This window comes from Zonotrichia albicollis, chromosome 4 (assembly GCF_047830755.1).
Source record: "Zonotrichia albicollis isolate bZonAlb1 chromosome 4, bZonAlb1.hap1, whole genome shotgun sequence".
Classification (NCBI taxonomy): Eukaryota; Metazoa; Chordata; class Aves; order Passeriformes; family Passerellidae; genus Zonotrichia; species Zonotrichia albicollis.
In genome coordinates this window covers 28,035,762-28,051,638 of record NC_133822.1, presented here as the reverse complement: position 1 = coordinate 28,051,638, position 15,877 = coordinate 28,035,762, and the positions used below count along the sequence as shown (strand labels likewise).

The 15,877-nt window shown below is 47.2% G+C and overlaps 2 protein-coding genes across 16 annotated transcripts in view; both read right to left on the bottom strand.

Moving 5' to 3' along the window:
* Window positions 1-4,680, bottom strand: part of LOC102075478 (potassium voltage-gated channel subfamily A member 1) — a 175,235-nt gene extending 170,555 nt beyond the window's left edge. For all 14 annotated transcript variants that reach the window (XM_074539254.1, XM_026796641.2, XM_026796645.2 and 11 more), the window contains exon 1: window positions 626-4,680. In XM_074539254.1, the coding sequence (XP_074395355.1) occupies window positions 2,159-4,063 (1,905 nt within the window). In that variant the 5' untranslated portion in view covers window positions 4,064-4,680 and the 3' untranslated portion in view covers window positions 626-2,158. The remainder of the gene's footprint in view (window positions 1-625) is intronic.
* Window positions 4,681-5,000: 320 nt separating this feature from the next.
* The window catches only part of LOC102073313 (very long chain fatty acid elongase 4), a 91,986-nt gene continuing 81,109 nt past the window's right edge, over window positions 5,001-15,877 (bottom strand). For both annotated transcript variants that reach the window (XM_026796652.2, XM_074539257.1), the window contains 4 exons: window positions 15,789-15,845; window positions 14,551-14,665; window positions 13,461-13,588; window positions 5,001-12,170 (listed from right to left, as the gene is read on the bottom strand). In XM_026796652.2, coding sequence (XP_026652453.2) covers window positions 12,000-12,170; window positions 13,461-13,588; window positions 14,551-14,665; window positions 15,789-15,845 — 471 coding nt within the window. In that variant the 3' untranslated portion in view covers window positions 5,001-11,999. The remainder of the gene's footprint in view (window positions 12,171-13,460; window positions 13,589-14,550; window positions 14,666-15,788; window positions 15,846-15,877) is intronic.

The window sequence follows — 15,877 nt, the reverse complement described above, 5'->3', positions numbered from 1 at the left end:
AAAAGCCTTACTCTAAGTCCATCAGTGACCTAGGTCTCAGCATGTGCGGCAGAGTTACACCATTTTGTTTCATCTGAGATTCATCCTCACCAAAGAGCTGGTTCTTCACTTCCCTCCAGTGCAACAGCTCCCACCAAGACAAACCAGAGAGCTCCCCGAGTCTGGAGCGCAGCTGCACTGGATGCTTTTCCTGTCAGTCTTGTTTTAGACAGCTCCTCAGCACATTACCGCCTCATTCCACATCTAACTAAACAAGCAAACCAACCAAGAAACCAACATCTAAAATTCAAAAATTAATGTGAAAGATGCTGTTCTCTATGATGAGATTCAAATTCCTTCCCCTCAGCCCTGGGTTTTGTGCTGAGCACTCTGTTAATGAAACGTATGACTTGCTTGACAGTTATATTACTGACCAGGAGAGAAAAAAACATCATGCATTTCGGCATTATCATTAAAGAGCATGGTCAGGGACAGGAAAGCAGCATTTGTGTCTCGGGGAGAGAATGTCAGAGTGCTGCTCTGCAAAGCTGATCTCACTTTATCTCAGGACATATATGAGGTACTTGAATAAATTATAATCCCAACTGAGCACTTATTTATATTAGAAAATTTGTTAGAAACAAACCTTGAGCGATGTTGACAATCAAGCCTTCTCTTCTCTGCTACTCCTGCTGTGCCACAGGATGTGGGAAAGGCATGGACCATCCTTCAGCAATACAACAGAAGTTGAAGGGGTAAACAAAGATGTCCTTTGCAAGAGAAATTGCAAGAAAGCTCTTTGAGCTAAAGGAGCAACTTTTTGTCGGTCTTCAGAGTTAGCTGTGATCCTGATGAAGGCAAGGTGTCACTCGTCTCTCAACAACACCTCAACTGTAAAATCCACAGCACTGACAAGGTTTTGTTTGGAAATACAAGAAACCAGGGGTGTGTTTTGATGGAAACATGGTGCTTTTCATCCGTGTCCAAGAGAAAAGCCACACGATGGTCATTGAAGCAGCACAGCACGCTACGTTCGACTCCTGAAGTGCCATCCACTCCCAGTCTGAGAGAACTAAAACCAGAGAACTGTGTACACAAATGGTGTGTGCATACATAAAGGGGACTGATGCACACGCTCAAGGAATCTCGAGTGTACAATGAAAACAATTCTGCAGATATTACACTCAATATTCTACTTTCTCATTGTGCCTATCCACTCCCTCATGTTTTTGATCTGTTGTGCACTTGAAAATCTGTTCAGATCACTTTAGATTTGTTGTGCACTAGATTTAAACCTGTAACAGCAGAAGAGTGTATTTTTTTTTCCTTTAGGTCTCAACAATATAACAAAGATACAAAACTGTAAAACCACAAAAAAAAAAAAAAAGTTGCACATACTTTTTTGAGTAAGCACATGACTGAATGACTTAGAAATTCTGAAACAGGAAGGTAACTAATAAAATTATTTATAAAGAAGTATATCTACAATATTTAATAATTTAAGGCTCACAAGCAACTAACATATCAATGACAACAGAAGTTTTCTGCTCTAGGGTTCAAAGCACCAAATTCACTTCACATACAAGATAACCAGATCTGTGCTGATCACTACTGGAAAACTCAGAAAGTGCTGATTTGCTAATGTTCCTAGTGCTTTAATGATATCATATTTCACAGGAATAAGAAATCTCCTTTCAACCATAAATACAGTCATACAGATACAAAATATATTTGAATAATTTCAATTTGAAACTGTAATACAAAACTCCTCAACCTCCTCCCTCCCATCCCCAATCCATTCATTCTCCACACACACATCCCCCCAGTTCTTTACACTAAACTCAGAGCAACTGAATTGGTTACAAATTACCCATTCAAAACCAATGATCATTCGTAAAATAAGTTTCTACAAATTAGATTTTTCACTGTCATAATTTACTAGCTCCTGCATCATGGAGTGTAGCTTATTCTTAGTCTATTTTAAAAATAGGTGACCCTTTGTGCCATGGAAAAAAACCACAAAAACATGTATTCCTGAAGGAATGCTCAGGACAGTGATCAATTTATAAAGTACAGCCTGATTTAAAAAACTAATTGGTACTAAAAGAGTAATTATAGTAGCAAGTTTCTGACACCAGAAAATCTTTCTGCCCCTCTGAACTCTAACCGTCTCCTCTCCTCACAGGTCTGTTTCCCTACTGGTGTCCAGACAGAGAGCATAGAGGGATTTTCTGAGATCTACATTACTTTTTGCTTTGATATTTGCTTTCTCTAAGGAGCTGGTGCCATTGTTGAACTCCTCACTGTTTTCCAAGTGCACAACAGATTTGTTCAGAGAGTTTTTGCTGGGTCTTCTCTTCACTTCTCCCCCCACAGTGCTGCCCTGAGCACTACTGTGTTCATCTTTGAGGATAGCCTGCTCTTCGTGGTCAGTCTCTCGGTGGTAGAAGTAGTTGAAGTTGGACACAATGACAGGGACAGGGAGGGCAATGGTGAGCACACCAGCGATGGCACACAAGGAGCCCACAATCTTGCCCCCCACAGTGACAGGTCTCATGTCCCCATAGCCCACAGTAGTCATGGTTACCACAGCCCACCAGAAAGCATCAGGGATGCTGGAGAAATGAGACTCAGGGTCATCGGCCTCAGCAAAGTAGACAGCGCTGGAGAAGAGGATCACCCCGATGAAGAGGAAGAAGATGAGGAGGCCCAGCTCCCTCATGCTGGCTTTCAAAGTCTGTCCCAAGATCTGCAGCCCCTTGGAGTGCCTGGAGAGCTTGAAGATCCTGAAGACTCTGACCAGGCGGATGACTCTGAGGATGGCCAGGGACATGGCTTGCTGCTGGCCCCCACCCCCATTGCTACTGCCAGCCCCGGGCTGCTGCTGCTCGTGGGCCAGCTCGGTGCCCAGGGTGATGAAGTAGGGGATGATGGCCACGATGTCGATGATGTTCATGATGTTGCGGGAGAACTCGGGCTTGCTGGGGCAGGCGAAGAAGCGCACGAGGAGCTCAAAGGTGAACCAGATCACACAGGTGGTCTCAATGATGAAGAAGGGGTCAGCCAGGCTACTGGGTGGCTGCATGGGTGGGGAGTCCCCGGGCGTGCCATTTAAACCTCCACCTTGTGGGGGCAGAGGTACGGGCATCTCCCTCTCGTCCCTGAACTCGGGCAGGGTCTCCAGGCAGAAGGTGATGATGGAGATGAGGATCACCAGCACGGAGACGATGGCGATGGCCCGGGCTGAGCTGGAGCTCTCGGGGTACTCAAAGATGAGCCAGACCTGGCGCTGGAACTCATTGCGGGGCAGGGGCTTCTCCTCCTCTTTGATGAAGCCCTCGTCCTCCCGGAAGCGCTCCATGGCCTCCTCACCCAGCTGGTAGAAGCGGATCTCGTCGGCGAAGACGTCGATGGAGACATTGACGGGCCGGCGGAGCTTGCCCCCGGACTGGTAGAAGTAGAGGATGCCGTCGAAGCTGGGCCGGTTGCGGTCGAAGAAGTACTCGTTGCGGAGCGGGTCGAAGTAGCGAATGCGCTTGTCGGGGTCTCCCAGCAGCGTGTCGGGGAACTGGTTAAGGGTGCCCAGCTGCGTCTCGAAGCGCAGCCCCGAGATGTTGATCAGCACCCGCTGATGGTGCATGGCGCCCGGGTTGGCCGCCGCCGCTTCCTCCTCCTCGTCGCCGGCCGCAGCCATGGCCATGCCCCGGCGGTGTCCCCCTTCCTCGGACGGCCCCATGTCCGCGGCGGGGCGCGGGGCGCGGGGCGGCGGCAGCGGCGGCGGCGCGAGGGCAGCGCGGAGCTCCGCCGGCCGCTCGTCGGGGCCGCTCGCGCCGCCGCCGCCGCCTCCCGCGCGGGGACCGGGCGGGGGCCGCTCCCGCTCCTCGTCCCCCGCGGGCGGCGGCGGCGGCGGCGGCGGCGGCGGCGGCGGAGGGGCGTTCTCCTTGCCGTCGCTCAGCTGCGGCGAGCTGGCGAGGTGCAGCAAGTTGCCCCGCCGGCGCGCCCGGCCGCCGGCGGCCGCGGCATCGTCGTCGCCCGCGATGGCCGTGGTGCCGCCGTTCTCCAAAGTCACCAGCGCGATCTCCATGGGCAGCAGCAGCAGCAGCAACAGCACCAGCTGCGGCGGGAGGCAGGCGCGTCTGAGGCGGCGGGCATGCTGCGCTCGCCGCCCCGGTGCCGCTGCCGCCGCCGGCCACCTCCGGGCGGCCGCGCTGCCCTGCCTTGCCCTGCCCTGCCCTGCCCGACCCGCCTCCCCTCACTGCGCCGCCGAGCGCGGCCGAGCGCGGCCCGGGGGAGCCGCCCGGGGACCCGGATATGAACGAGCGATCATTATATTATGGTCGCTTGACGTCAAAGAGGATCCCTTCTGCTCCGCGCTCCCGCTCAGGCAGCGGCAGCATCCCCCGGGGAGCTGGGATGCCGCGGCCCCCGCGCCCCGCCCCGCCCCGCAGAGGGGCTGCGCGTCCAGCGGGGCCCGGCCGTGGGGATGCCCACAGGTGCCCGGAGGGGGATGCGCGGCGGGGGCGCCGCTCCGGAGGGGCGGGAGGCCGGGCGCCGGCAGTACGTGCGCCCGGGCAGGGGGCTGGAGCTGCCCTCCGGGCCGGGGCCGAGGGGCACAGCGCTCTCCGCTCCGCATCCCGCGCCCCCGCCGCGCCGGGGGATTACGGAGCGGCCCCCGAGCGTGGATTTGCTCGCCGCGAGCGCTTCTGGCTGCACACCCCCTCTCGCCTCTAATGAAAATCAAAACTGAAAGCTCCGGGATTCCGGGCTCCTCTTGGCGTGTGTCCCCCCCTCCCCATTCCCCAGCGGAATAAGAACAATGGAAGGGATTGCTTTGCGTTTGCTCTCCCCGTTTCTGCTCCCTCGAGTTTCTCGCTAAATTAGTGCGGTTCCAAAAGGTGCTTCCCAAGCCAGCAAACGACATTTCTGCCGGGCTGTTTTCATGTTAACATTTGCAAACACTTTTCCCATTGATGCATTCATAAACTCACATCCAAGGCTAAAACATTTCAGTAGATGCACATTTTATTAAAGAGAAGCGAGCAGCTTTACACAATGATACAATTACAGTTCAGTAATACAGTCGGTGCTGAGATCCTACTTGCTACATTCAAACCATGAACTCATCTATTCTACTTAAGGTCTGCAGGGAAAAACACTAAATATGTATATAAGTACTGTATGACTAGAACCTATAGGTATATATACTCTTGTGGAGTTTCTGGTTTTCTAACAAAATTGATTGTGACCATTTTGCCTTCCAGTTGGCATCACAGTGACATTTTTTCTTAAATCCTTATGTTGCCACTCATAGCTCCATCAAACACTCCACCTAGATTCACTGTGACTAGTGGCTTCCCCCTAATTAAAAACATTATCTCTGTGTATCAAATCTGCCCAAAGATATTAAAAGCAGTGCCAAAATAGAAAACCATAATTGCATTAAATGGTTTCTGTAAGTGGTGGCTTGCATTTTATCTCCAAGAACTGAGCACAGAATCGCCAACCTGTTTTGCCAGTGTGCCAGTGAATACACGACAGCTTTACTCACACCAGTAATTTCTAGAAGCAAAATTATGTAGAAGATAAATTCTTTCAAAATAATGGCCCTTTGATTTACAGTTATTTAATGGGATAACATATTAAACCTGCAAAATATAGGATAACACCCTCTGGGACTAGCAAAACCCATGATAAATACAGACACACCACAGACACAGCTGTGCACCCCAATAAGGATTGGCTGATCTGCTACCAATGCATATCAGGGATTACAACCAGAGAAGGGCTTGCACACTTGAAAACTATTCTGGTTTTCCAGCTCTGTCAGCAAGGCATTCTCCCTCCAAACACTCCCTCAGGAATAAGCATTTATTATTTCAGAAGAAAACATCCTCAGATCTCTGTGATGGTGGGCACAACTCAGAGTAGAATAAAGTGTACAGAAGAGCAGTGACTTGCTGCCTCTCAGATGTTTGTATCCATTCTGCCATTCCTTTATTAATAGCAGGGAATGCCTGGAAGGGACCATACCAAATTTAAGTTCTAGTTCAAGTTCCTGGCTTTTCTAAGTATCAAGTTGCAGTGTCCACATCCTGAATTTGAAGGCAGATAGGATTATGCTAAAGTGCAAAGAAAAATAAAGACTTGCCCAAATTCACTTGGATTAAAGCCTTGCAGAAAACCCTATGAAGAAAATGTACATTATTATTTGATAGATCAGAAAAATGCAGCTGCTTGTACAGCATTTGAGTGACTTGTAGCTACTTTCTTTGCAGCTTTAAAAGGTCTGAGAATCTATTACAGTGTCTGTGTGTGTGGGTACAAAAGAAGAGCAGAGAAAAGGGACAAGAGAAAGTGGGAGGATGATGTTAAAGGGGAAGGAACATCTACTCCAAGCAGGGAATTTTAAAGGATAATTTTTATTTAATAGTCCTCATTTTTTCAGCTCAGTGTAAAGACAAACTCTCGAAGCACAGCAGAAAGCCAAGGTACTGGAGAGAAAGGATGACAGGCAGACTAGGGAAGAATAGGCCTGAGATGTGCTACTAATGTTTTAACCAGGCAGTCCCTGAAAAGTCCACATTTGTACATAGCCAGAAGTTGAACACAGGAAATCAGTCCTTTACAATCCTGCATATCCACAACAAAACCTAGCATTCCCTGCAGCACCCAGTGTGCCATTCCATAGCAGGTGTGGCTGCTGGGAGCTGTCCTTCAGCGTCCCACAGCAAGATGAAGGACCCATCCCACAGACAGGCAGGATGAGAAATGAGCTGGGGGACTGTCTGCAGGGGCTGCATTCACCTACCCACACTCAAACTCACTCATACACACACTACACTCTGGTACCCTGACCGAGGACACCGTGGGGACATCAGTCTTCTCACAAATACTACCTCTTGGGCCATCCCTATCACTGACAGGGAGTGGCAGCATAACAAAAATGAAAACATGATGCTGAGCAGTGAAGAGGGGCACATCAAGCTCTTAAGGCTGCCCACAGCCCTCCTCCTCCTCCTCAGTGCTGATGGGAATCCATGTGCCTCCCTCGGCACATTTTGTGGGTACAGGGACCCCAGGGTGACATGGGTGACTCCCTTTTTTCCTTTTCCATAAGTTGACTGAAAAACGGCGATGTTGTGGCAGATGGTTAGGAAATCATCTGAAGCTGAGAGGAAACCGAAAGGGTTAAAGGCAAATCCGTGCCTCTGCCACTTGGTTAATTCCTCGGCAGCCTCATGCAGTGCTGAGAGGATTCAGGCCAGAGGGAGGCACTGCCACAGTCCCGAGGGGACATCCTAGAGAAAAGACTCCTGTTTCCTGTCCAGGAGGATTAAGTACCAGGCCATTGACAAATCACAATAAACATCTGGATGGAGATCTCCATCTATCAAGCCCTAATCCATGAAGCTATTTATTAATGAATTCAGCACATTCACACTGTTCTATATATAGGGCTGACTGATCTTTCTAAATGTTTGGCTTCTAGGTGGTTTACATCTGTATCAACAGATTTTTATTTTTTGGATGAAGCAATCTACTGCATTCTGATTTTTCTTGTTTAATTGTTTAGAGTAATTCTTTTGCCTTAAAAAAAAAAAACAACTTAGCCATGTTTTCTAATAGTATATAAAAAAATCCAATAGCTAAAACCCAGCCATGTTCCTGCATTTTATATTGCTTTGCAATTTTAAGCCCAAGTTCCTCTGGAAACTTTCCATCACACAAGGATGGAAAAAACATTAAATAGTAATTGATTTTCTTTTCTGTATTTTGTTTTGATTAAAATGAGAATCTCTCTCATTTATCTTCAGAGAGAAAGCAAGCACTGAGTAAATGGTCTGCTTAATTCAAAAGTAATTTGATCAGAACATCCATAATTTACATTGACTGGAACAGCAGGAAAGATGCTGAGCACTACCAGCTATCAAGCTTATTCATTTCAGCAGCCTACTTGCACTACGCTTTACATCTTGTTCATGGAAACTGCTCGACAAACATTTAATGACCCACAGTTTGTAAGAGGGAGACTTACACACCACCATGCCCTCAAAAGTCATCTATTTGTAGGATTAAATAACGCTCCTGCCCCCACCAAACATGGCTGTGGAGCTGAGTGTGCTGCTTTCCACACAGCTGTGCCAGCCTCATCCCAGAGGAGCTCCAGCCTTTGTCACTCGAATGGATAGAACCAGCATTTGGCTCAGAGGTTTTCCACAAATCCAGCTGTGACAGGGTATTTTCAACCCATCCTCAAAGCTTTGGACTCTACCAGACAGCATGAGCCATCCAAGCATGTAATTTATAATTCCCACCCCTTTTGACTTCCATTGCTTTTCTGTGCTGTAATATTTAATTCCAGGGACTTGATTTTAGAGGGGAAATCCCATTTGGCGCCTTTCCTCTCTGTTAAATTCCCAGAGCACATAGCTGTGCTTTCAGGTTTTTTGTTACAACAGGATAGCTCAGGCGGACAGTTCCAATTAGGACAACCCGATTTTAAAACAGGAGAATGAAGACAAACAACGGCAATCTGAAGGAGTAACCTGCAGAGCCTCTCAGCTATACCACTGCAGTGTTTTCTTCACTGCCAGTGCAAATATCCTCACAAGTTAATTTTCCTTGCATCAATGCTTCTGTAACAGCTGTGCTCCATGCCAGTGTCTGTTTCTGTATGGAAAGCATGGTGTTTCTGGGCAAAATCAATTCCTCCTTATCATTCAACTGAACATACTTCATTTTAATCCTGTGCCATCAAAGTCACACCAACAAAAAGCTCTTACTCATTCAAGATCAGGCCATTCACTCAGGCTGTGAGGAAGAGGGACAGGAATAAATCAAAGGTTTCATGTCTAGAACAAGTGGTGACAGTGGTGTCTGAATTGGGTGATCAGTCACTTCAAGCTGTCAGGTGACAAATTTATACTTTCATGTTTTGTGGCCAGTGACACCTATGTGGCCAGTGACACTCCAGAAACCATTGCTTTGTTGTACATAGACACAAATTAACCTGCATAGGCTGCATTAAAAACAGATAAATGGCATGTTTACAAATTCATGTATTTTAAGAGTAGAAAAGCAAGGAGTAACCTCATTCAGATTTTGTGCTCATTTCTAATTTTTAAGCAGCCATGAATCAAGTAAAATCAAAATATGTGATGCTTAGTCTGGTATAAAATTATGAGTGAACTTAGTTACTACATTCTGAAAACATTAAAGTGACGGGGAAACTGCGGTTGAAACCTACTCATGTATAGGGAAAAGAGCATTAGATTGCTTTGTGAGCACAGATAATTTAGCCAGCTGCAGGAAATGCTCTACCACAAAACTAGGGGGCCAAAGGTACTGATGGCTTAAGCAGGAGAGTGTAGCATTTTGTGTTTCATACAGGTTTTGTTGTAAAGTTGGTTATTTTTTATAAGTCAAGATTATGGTTTGACTCTCGGTTTCTCCCGTGTTCCTCCCTCACAATGGTTTGTCCCTGAGTTGTTTGTCCCTTGTTTTCCCGCCAGTGACCTGTCTGTTAGGGTGACCGATCCCCTAGTCCTTCCCCTTATGTCCTTAGAAGTTTATCTCCTCCCTCCTGATGCTGCCCAGTTTCCCTGTCCATCACTGTAACCACACCCCCTTTATTTAGAGAAATTTTTATGTCAGTTATCCCTTACTTAAGATATTTGTCTCCTGAGCCTTTTCCCTCCCCTATGCAATATTTATTGGTTCAGTTGTGTCCTTTGCTTCTCCCCTGGGCTTCATTTATTGGTTCCCTCATGTCTGCTCCTGTCACACACTCCTCTTTATCAGTGCCTTCCCAAGGGTCCTTCCCTGACACCGTCACTGGCCCCGCTTGGGACAATAAAGTGCCTTGGCACCCACACGAGTATCTGCTCTCTCCTTCCTTTGCCTCAGTGCTTCCTAGTCCCGCTCTCGCCTGCGCCACCCACGCCGCAGACGGAACCACTACCCGCGGTTCTTGCGAAGAGCCTGCGAGTGGCGGGATTCATGGTGTCCTTGGGCCCCTCCAGGAGCGGCTAGCCGGCATTCGTCCAGCTCCTGTGGCTGCGGGGCGAGACTGCAGGAGAGGGCCGCAAATGAATCATTAGGCGGACAAGAGTAATGAAACAGCTTTACTTGCACTGGGTCTTAGCTCTGGAGAGCCCCCAGGGGAAACCCTCCACATGAATATGTTAGATTTACAGTAGATCCCATTTTCCTGTCTTTCCAAACAAGGGGAGGAATGAAAGACCCATCCAGGGATTTGCTAGTTAAAATTCTGACAGAAGAAGAAGTCCAGTATTTGAAAGTGTCACTATTTATTAATTTATTTGCAAGTTAAAATAGTTGACAGGAAAAAAACGAAGGTGGTGGATTCCTCTTCCCCAGCACGGATGCAGTGATTCTCATACTCACCAGTCACAACCAGAAGAGAGACTGCTCAAATCAAAGGAAGGACGCTGATAATGTGACCTTGTGACAGTGTGAACAAGTCCTTAGTGGCTGTGTGTGAAGGGGAGGAGGGTGAGGAATGGCAGAATATTGTTTTAGCTTCCGCATGTGTGTGGAGGGGCTGAAGGAAAGGATTGGGGTGTGAGCACAGAGCAGCGAAGAACAAGTTGAATTTATTTTTTGTAGCCACTTGACTCCAGACTGGTGAAGGGCACGCAGGTCTTTTGGGGTACATCCATTTGCTGTTCAGGCTAGATCTAGTCCTCTGGACATTCCCAGAGGAGTTAGACTTTTTTATATTTGAGATGGATTTGGCTTGGCAATGGCAGTGCATCATGTCACTGATTCCAATCCTCTCCTTCAACATCTTTGTGTTTTACAAAATACTACTACTCTGTAGTACCAGTTTTAATCAGCTGAGCAGGATTCAATCAATAATTACCACTTTGTAGTTTAATTAGGATCTTCAAAGTACTATCACATCAGAACTTCAACAGTATTTAACAGTCTGCAGATGAATATAAGTGCCAAATTGTGGTTGTAGATGATTTAGGAGCAAAAAAAATAATTCAGTTAGTGATATCTTAAAATCAATGGAGCTATGCAGCTTTGTACTACCCGATGAATTGATTTTATACATTTTATATTAATTCTTCTACAATTAGGTAGTGGAGGTGGTTGCTTGTGGTGTTGTTAAACTCTATGTTTGACAAGAAGCAAAATTTAAAAATAACAGTATTAAAAATAATAACAGATTGGAGAGAAAAGTTATGAAAAGGGAACATCAGTCTATTCTTTCTAGTTCAATTATGGCATTTACAAGGAGCAATACCAAGTATCTTCATGCATTAAAATCCTCTGTTGGTATGAGAGCAACCAAAGGGAAATGAGCATTCCAGAAAATGGGACATGGTGACTCTTACTGCACTGGTTTCTTATTAGGATGAAAGTGCTAATAATGCCTTCTTTAGCTTCAAGACAGTGAAGACACCTGTCCAGCCAGACAACCTAATGTCCAATTTCCTTGCTGCTTATACTGATAAGAAGTTAAACCATCAGGACCACCCCAGGTCTAGTAGGAGCTTCCTTAGCAGGACGGGTGGGATGCAGCGTACATCCTGTGGATTCCTGGCTGCTGCTGCTACCTGGACATTGATTTCCAGCTGGAGGCACATGACCCTGCCTGACCTACAACAACAAGCTGAGATAGTTCTGTGGATGCGAAGAAACCCTCTACAGCCTAAGAAATGAGGCAGGGAGTTGTAGCTGGCTGCTAGACCTTGGACCCCAAGTTAAAGATGGAAGGGAAAAAGACCTTATCTTGCAAATGTCCCAAAGCCTGTTATGCTTGTGACGACTTTGCTTAGCTTGGCCTCAGCTTAATTAAGTGTGCCTCCTCAGTTCCTTAATCCCTGAGTTTACATCATTCCTTTCTTCTCCCTAACCTGGGATATTTGAAGGCTAGACATGGGCCTCACACACACTCCCCAGATACATTTCCTTCCTGGAACCATGTCACAAGCAGCAGAGAATGCTCATGTTCATCAGGCTGCGCTCTCTGTCCTCTTTGATTTCCTTCAAGTCAGCTTTTCCCGCTTTCCCCTGACGTAGGTCTGATAGTAGAAGCGTAGGAAGAGAGCCAGGAGGCTGAGGATGTAGAGGAAGACTGCGGTGTTGAAGCCATCAGGGAACGGGCACTCTGTGAAGAGGTTGTAGGAGGAATGAGCAGCAATGGCCACAAACTGGCACTGGAAGAGGTGGAAAAAAGAAGCAGCGAGATTAGGGAACCTTAATGAGATACACCTCAGCTGGCCATTGAGACCATCACAGCTATCACAACATCCTAGCAGTGTCCTCAACCCACAGGATCACCTGCTTGCCTCGCCTGACATCCCTGGAAACCTTCCTTTCAATTTTAGCAGTGTTTTCCCACCAGGAAAGATGTCCATCAAACCTGAAGGCTTAACCAATCCTGTCTCTCCTGCCCTTGGCCCATTTCTCTGCCATAGTGCAGTAACTGAGATGCTGGAATATGAAAAGTGAAGGTGGTAGGTTCCTCTTCCCCAGTGGTAATCAGGTTGTTATACCCATAATTATTTTGATTTGTATTTTAATTTGCAGAGAGGAAATACAGATACTACCTTTATTCATTTAAACATTCAACATTAATATTTTTTGTATTTTACTAAGTTACCTGTCTCAATACCCTGAAGCAATGAGTTCTACGTACCAAAGAGCTATTAAATATTTTTTTCCTTTGCTATAAGTTGCATTAGATATACCTTTTTATTTCATGCAATGCTTTCTTGTTCTGTTTTGCCATGCAGGCTAAGTAAGAATTCTGGAGCAGTCTTCACTGCACCAGTGTTTTTTTACACATATCCTCTTCCTCTTCCCTTGTAAGTGCATACTTTTGGTTTGCAAAGCCTCTCTTTGAGTGGAAAAATCTCTCCTACAACCATTGTCCTTGTTTGGACCATTGCATTTATGCTGAATCTTTAAAAAAACATGGGGTTTTCCAGATTTGTAACTTCATCAGAGATGAGGGAAAGAAAATCCAAAGGGATTTTCTAGAGAAAGAGTAAAATTCACATATTTCTCTTTAACTTGCCTGTTTGCCTGTAGCTAGAGACCCTCTTCCTTTCTGAAGGAACTGAATCAAGGCTCCCCAGTCTGCTGCCTTATTGAGAATCCAGTTTTCCCTGAACCACTGTTCCTACCTCTCCACATCAAGCTCCATAAAAGCTCCTCTCCACATTCCTCCTCCATAAAAAGGAGGAATCCAATTTTTAAATTTTTATCTTCCCTTCCCATTACAAAGCTGGGGATAATTATTTTGAGATGGTCACTGAAGGCCTCTGATAGTCTTGTGAAAGCATTTGAAACAGGTCACCCATGGCTTTGCCTCTCAGAGTGGCACCTGGGAACGTGCTGCCTTCCATGGACAGCCAGCAAATGGAGCCAGTGAGGTGACAGACAGCAGAGGCCATCACACCTGAGCCATGGGAGGGCAGGGGTGAACACCTGGAGCTAATTACCAGCTGCAGGATGGTCAGGTAACGCTTCCACCACAGGTGCTGGCGCATCCGCGGTCCCAGGCTGGCCAGGGCATAGTAGCTGTACATGAAGATGTGGACAAAGGAGTTCAGCATCCCAACAAAGAAGGCTGAGGAGTGAGAAAGTGAGGGTGAACAAGGCACACGACCCATTCCAGGCTAACCCCGTGAAGGGCTAACAGCCACTATGATGATGCTTCTAAAACACACCACATCCACCTCTGTGCATGAACATTCCACCTGGGATCTCATACCTCCCATGCAAAACCAGGTCACTGTGGAAGCACATCAGCTTCTCCCTTCCTTCAGCATCCAGAGTCGTTGCATGGGTTGGGTCAGAAGGGACCTTAAAGGCCATCAGCTCCAACCCCCAGGGCACATCTCCCACTAGAGTTGCCCCAAAGCCCCATCTCATCTGGCCTGGAACACTGCCAAGGTTGGTGTATCCATGAAATACCCATCCCATATCAAGTGTTCAGAGACAGAGAAGGGCTTCAAAGGCAGAGGAGAGACTTTGATTGTCTGACCGTAAGCATTTCACACCATTCTGGTGTCAAGGCTGTGTAGCCAAAATGACTTCCCAAAAAAAGAATGCCCCAGCATCTTGTATAAGGCCTACCAGAGTATCCAGATGCTTAGTACACAGATGCTTCTCTTCCAGTTGAGCAAAAAGGGGCAGTGTTCTGGATACAGCCCAGAAATGGGCACAGTCGCAGCAGGAAACAGAGCCAGAACCTGGCCTGCTGCCCCAGGGCCTCTGAGTGGAGAGAGAGGGAGCACTGCTCTGGGGGGAGATACACAGTGACCTTCTGTGGGATGTTATTTTTTTCTGTTTGGACCCGCTCTGATGCCACACTCTTATTCTGGTTGAGGTAGTGAACAGGGCAGCCTAAACAGCCCCAAAAGCTGAGTAGATAGGATCATCTGAAATGCATGTTTTTCTCACCTTTGGAAGTAGGTGAGCTTCCTACCTGCCATTCAGCCCATCTGCACTGTTAATGCTACCTCTATGGCCCAAAAAAGCTGTGAGAAACACAAGGTTTTCTTGCAGCAGCATTTCTTACAAGCATACCTTGTCCTCCAGGCACGTATTTGACCCCTGACCACCAGCTGAAGAGCACAGAGCCGTGATGGTACACATGCAGAAAAGTCACCTGCTCCTGTTTCTTGCGCAGAATTAAGAAAACCTGAAAGAAGCCAGGCAAAGGAAAACCTTGAGTTGATGTGTCTAGACAAAAAATTCACAGTAAAAAGTTATAAAAATAGTTAATTATGAGTCTGAATCTCCCAAATCCATTTCCTCTGCTGTTGACAAAAACTGGTGAAACACAATAGAACTTGTAGGGGGAGCTAGAAGACAGAATTTCTTCCACAAAGCCCCAGATATTTTTATGTCTAGATTCAGGGCCCAAAGTCCAAAGAGGACACATCTGAGACTCTGACTGAGCTTCCATACAATTCACAGCTGCTTGGATCTGCTCCTTTTCAGGACATAGCTTGTATATTTACTGCTACCGGACAATAACCCGTAGAAAATCCACTGTGTTGAATGGCCAAACCCTCCTGGAATTTGCATTAGTAAGCAGAAGGGTTTTGCCAGATGAATACATGTCAGGTCACTGCATTTCCCCATGCACATTCATACACACACAACAGAAAGTGAATCTGCTTTTCAGGCACTCAGGACTGGCAAAAAGCTGTTTTGTTGCTGATGCAAACAGAGAGGGGATCAGCCAAAACCCTGGCAATAGACCTAGGAAGGATCCACATGTTCATTCACATTTCAGTGGGTTGTCAACTTACACCCCAGAGAGCTCAGAAATTTCAGGCTGGGACACAGCTGTCTTCTGGCCAAGCAGAGGCCTTGTCCAGTCACTTAGTTCATTTACAGTGCAGAAGGACACCTGACGACAAGCTGTAAAGAGGTGGACTTTAAATTCCCCCAGGACACAAACCTTTAGTGCAGAGCTCTGGGAAAATCCATGGCAGCAGAGATGCCAGGACTTGTCCAGCTCCTCTTCAGCCCCACTGTTAATCAGCCAGCCAGGCAATAGCAGAACCTGTATGGCACCAGCAGCTAAAATTTTGGGGACCCACCTGGCAGCAGCCAGGGGTAAAGCCTCTCCCCTAGCACTGTGTCCAGCCTCAGGAAGGGTGCTGGGGAGGGAGTGTGTGCAGCCAAGGGACGGAGAAAGGCAGCGAATCAATATGTGATCAACCCAGGACGTCAGTTCTGGCACGCTGCCCCTTTCTGCCAAAGAAGTATCTGTGTGCAGCCCCGGTCCCGCTGAGGAGCTGAACCCTCCTTACCGTATCCAGCAGCTCGATGACTTTGGAGAAGAAGAACCACCAACACGCTCTTGCCATCTGCTGGGCAGCACAAGGCACGGCGGTTAAAG